The sequence below is a fragment of the Alosa alosa genome, chromosome 18 (genome assembly GCF_017589495.1).
Source record: "Alosa alosa isolate M-15738 ecotype Scorff River chromosome 18, AALO_Geno_1.1, whole genome shotgun sequence".
Classification (NCBI taxonomy): Eukaryota; Metazoa; Chordata; class Actinopteri; order Clupeiformes; family Clupeidae; genus Alosa; species Alosa alosa.
In genome coordinates, this window is record NC_063206.1 from 5,985,145 (window position 1) to 5,990,144 (window position 5,000).

A 5,000-nucleotide genomic window follows, 5' to 3' on the forward strand; every position below is an offset into this window, starting at 1 on the left:
GTGTCAAAGTCCAGGGCAGCTGAGGTGTGGTGATGACATCATCGATACACAAGCAGGATGTCGGTTTAAGCTGTCTAAACAAATTCAAGCGGGACTCACGGTTTCCAGATTTCTCCACTCTGGGACCAGGTTTCAGAAAAGTTTTGGGCAGTGCGTTTACAGGATTCGTTTGGGCCTTTCGGCCAAGGCGAAGCAAAACCTCGCGTTTAACCTAAAAGCGTCTCGTGTGGGGCCGGGCCCTGAGGCCCTCGTCTACACTAAACCCACAGGTGTGTTTACTCTTACGCTTTCACACCTTTAACGATACCGCCGGGAAAGAAAAAACTTGCGCACACACAGAGGGGAAAGTGGCTAAAAGTGCTGTAGTGCATGTGCCAGACCAGTGGGGGGCGCCGGGCTGTGCAGAGGCTTCACGTTTAGGCCTAATTCGCGTAGAAGACCATAAATAAGGAGATACCATAAATAAGGAGACTACAGACAATTCGGTTTTCAATTCAACTGTTAAACTAATAAAGTTAATTTTCAAGGTATGTGACTGCTATGTGGAATTTCAATTCTTACGTAGCCTATTGCATTAGATCTGAGCACCACTGGAGAAAACATTAACGTGCGTCAGCAGGTTGTAGTAAGCTAATGTTTAACTAAGTTAAACTAACAGTGTGCTTCTAACTTAGCCACAAAAGGCTGATACATTGTGCACATGAATCATGACGTGGGAAAGAAATAAACATTTTAATATGATAAACAAATGGTTTGGTTTGTTCTGAAAAGCAGCGTGTCAGGTCGAGTGCGGTGGCTGAATTTAGGGGTGGGGCAATGTCGTCATAAAATTGCCGGCTGTGCTATCTACACGCGGCAAAAGTTAGCCGGCAGTTTCAAAAAATCCCACTTCGGAACCCGGTTACAAAAACTACCGGTTACAGTCTCCTAAACTGTCGGCGTCGTGTTCACGCAAGGCGTAACCTATAGCAAAAAGTAACCGGTTTCAAAAAACCAGCGTCGCGTAGACGGCCCCTGAGAGTGTGTGTTGGTAAGTGCCAGACTGTGTGTCTGTGTTTGGACTCACACATGTAGTGAATGCCCAAAGCAAACATGCGGCTCCATGGCTCTTACAGTAAACTCGGTGTGAGGAGCATGGCTGTGAAGCGTGGCCAGTAACAGAGCTGCTGTTTGTTTTGTGAGGCCTCATTGCCTTTTGTCAAAGCCTCACCTCAGATTTGTTATGCTGATAGTTCATTCACTTCTGTGCATGTTTACTCCCTCCCTCCCTCCCTCCTCTCTCTCTCTCTCTCACTCCCTCTCTCCTCCTGTACCCCCCTTCCAGGTTTGTTTCAGTGGTGGGGGGCAGTGTGTCTCAGCTGGGCCAGGTGGAGTTGAGGCAGCGTGTGGAGGCGTGTGTGAGGGACCAGGGGCTGGAGGCTCTGGCCCACAAGATGGACACCACCCCAGACACCCTGCAGCTCATAGTGGACGGCCTCACCCAGCCACCCGGCTTCGACATCCGACAAGGTGGGTTAACACACACACTCACACACACCACCACGGACACCCTGCAGCTCATAGTGGACGGTCTCACCCAGCCACCCGGCTTCGACATCCGACAAGGTGGGTTAACACTCACACACACACACACACACACACTCACACTCACACACACACACACACACTCACACACACTCACACACACACACACACTCCCACACACACACACACTCACACACACCACCACGGACACCCTGCAACTTAACATGGACGGCTTCATTTCAGTGGAGGCAGCAGGACTGAAGCGGGGGGATTAGCGGTGACTCCTTTACCGTCCATAATCCTGGGTAATGTTCGAGTTTCCTGCCATGGTGAGACTAGTTCATGTTCCTGCCATGGAACTGGTCAAATGTAGCGTTAATGACCAAGCATACTGGTCAAATGTAGCGTTAATGACCAAGCATACTGGTCAAATGTAGCGTTAATGACCAAGCATACTGGTCAAATTTAGCGTTAATGTAAGGATACTGGTCAAATTTATCGTTAAGTAAAGGATAAGTAAAGAACACCGTAAAAAAAGAGAACACGGTCATTGGGAAAAACTAGATGTACGCGAGAGTACAAAATATGACCGCCGCCCAGTCCAGCACATTTTTTCCACAAAAATAAATCAGCTGAAAGGCCTATATGATTCTAACTGCATTATCCACACTCAATTCTAACTGGTATCTGCTAGACAACAAGTACCAAAACATGATTAGTTCATAGATTTCACATGTAAAATTGATTTTATACAACCCCACCCCCATCTTGCCTGTTCATAATTCTGAGAAATTCTTGATTGTTTGTGTTATGTTTATGTTATGTGTGTGGGTGTGTGTGTGTGTGTAAGTGTATTCATATGTGTGTGTGTGTGTGTGTGTGTGTGTGTGTGTGTGTGTGTGTGTGTGTGTGTGTGTGCGTGCGTGCTTGTGTGTGTGCCTGTGCATGCCAGTGCATGCAAGTGTACATTTGTCTACTGTGTGAGTATGTGTCATCACATTATGATTACTGTGAATGTATGTGTGTGTGTGTTTCTGTTTGTGCACATGAAATGGAGTTAACATGACCCCTGGAGGCAAACATCTGAGGAAAAATGGTCATCCTAGGCCCTACAGTTCTCAAGATATTCACAGAGAACTGTGTCACCCCTGCCCTAATTCTTTTTCGGGGTCCAGTCCAGCGGGGGGCTACAGATCAAAGCGAAAAAATGGCGGTTCCATGCTATCCATGTGGGGTACATGCCCACCAAGTTTTTGTGTACCCGGTCTTTCAGTGTCCGGGGAATCCTTGTTGGTGTATGTCACTAAATGTACACATAAATTATTTTACATTGTAAGGCCCCCATGAACGAAAGTACACAAAACTTGGCATGCATTCGGAGGGTGTCATAATGATCCCACACTTTTAATTTCGTGCAGTTTTGACCTTGTCAGCCAGAGATATTGTGATGAAAACACCCTAATTTTTTCTTTTTAATTTTTTTTAACTAGGTGGCTATGCATGAAATAGGTGGTAATGGGATGGGTTGACATGCCCCTTAAGACCAACATACATGAAAAAGGTGGACCTCCTAGGCCCTACGGTTCTCGAGATATTCACAGAAAACTGTCTCCGGCCACCTACAGGCCAGTTGGTGTATAGTAACATAAATTAATTTATTGTGTGGCCCCCCATGAACGGAATTCCACAAAACTTGGTGTGCATACAGAGGGGGTGTCATAATGATCCTACACTTCAATTTTGTGCAGTTTTGACTATGTTAGGTCACAGATACCTTCAATTACAACACTTCATTTTACTTTTTTTGTGTTTAACTAGGTGGCTATACATGAAATGAGTGGTTATGGAATGGGTTGACATGGCCTTGAGATCAACATACAAAAAAAATGGTCCTCCTAAACCCTATGGTTTTGAGATATTCACAGAAAACTGTGTCTGCCTACCCTCCTTTTCGCCAGTCCAGCTGGGGGCTACAGATCAAAACGAAAATGATGGTTCCATGCTATCCATGTGGGGTTACATGCCCACCAAGTTTAAGAGGTATCCCGGTCTTTCAGTGTCGGGAATCATTGGCGGAAATTTGGGCATGCGAAAAGAAAAAAAAAAAACTGACTAAACCCATATGACGCCGCCCGGCGCTCTTGTGGCGGTCATAATAAGTCCCGACAGGGTGAACCGGACCCCAACGCGCAGCGGAGGGGTCTTGTTCCGCCCTGAAGGGACTTATTTTCCCAATAATGACCGGCATTCTATACATTATCCCGCTTATTACACAAGTTCCAGTTCTTGCGTAGTGATATGAAATACCTGAATTAGAAGCACAAACTCCATTGCCATTGACAGCGGTCATTATTTTTTTCAGAGGTCCTTTCCTCGGAAATAATGGCCGCTAGAACTTTGGGAAATCCTATTCAAGTCAATGGAGCATTCTACTTGCCTTGTGAAGAGCAGTGTAAGCAGTGACCAAGCATACTGGTCAAATGTAGCTTTAATGACCAGAGAGTGAAGCATACTGGTCAAATGTAGCATTAATGACCAAGCATACTGGTCAAATGTAGCATTAATGACCAGAGAGTGAAGCATACTGGTCAAATGTAGCATTAATGACCAAGCATACTGGTCAAATGTGGCATTAATGCTACATTAATGTAGCAAGTAGAAGAGAGAGTCGCAAGAGAGTTTTGTTGTCCATGAAGACAGACAGAAAGGTCAATTTGTTGTTTGATTGATGAGGTGGCTGAGCCCGTGTTTGTGGGTCAGTTTTGGGTAGTGTATTAGGTTTCTCTGTCAGTACTGCCCTTTACCAGTCTTACTTTGTCCAGTCATTTGCTTTTGCAGTCGTTGGCCTGGGCATTGTTCAGTGTACAGTGAGGAGCAGTAGGATGAGGGTGTCTGGACACCATGGCTCTCTGTGTGTGTGTGTGTGTGTGTGTGTGTGTGTGTGTGTGTGTGTGTGTGTGTGTGTGTGTGTGTGGACACCATGCCCAGAGAGGGATTACCATGCTAGGGTGTGGATCTGCACAATGCCCAGTGAGGATCACTCTGGCTGTGCGTGTATGAGAGTGTGTGTGTGTCCCTTCCATGTAATCCTCATTCCTGGATAGATTTCATCAGTAGGTTTCAGCTAAGTCCTGTCTACCACCACTGCCACTGCTGCTTGTATTACTGTGCTGGCTCTGTGCCTCACATCCACAGCCCCTCTCAGCCAATCACTCACCTCTTCCTCAGCTCTGAGCCAATCAGGGGTCTCTTCCTGATGGCCCTGAGCCAATCATGACAGACATCTGCTGGCCCCGTGCCTCACATCCCCAACACCAGCAACTGCCCTCACCGTCTGGGATCTCCACCTCCCCTCCCCTCAGACCGGCTACAGCCAATCACCCACCTCTTGCTCATAGCTCTGAGCCAATCAGGCGACTCTTACTGATGGCCCTCGGCCAATCCATGCTCTCCGGATGGCCCCTGTCCAGCAGATC

At 46.8% G+C, this 5,000-nt stretch overlaps 1 protein-coding gene across 1 annotated transcript in view; it reads left to right on the plus strand.

Annotated features, from left to right (window-relative positions):
• srbd1 (S1 RNA binding domain 1) overlaps nt 1-5,000 on the plus strand; it is a 109,330-nt gene that overhangs the window by 100,160 nt on the left and 4,170 nt on the right. The window contains 1 exon segment of the mRNA XM_048268941.1: nt 1,325-1,509. Coding sequence (XP_048124898.1) covers nt 1,325-1,509 — 185 coding nt within the window.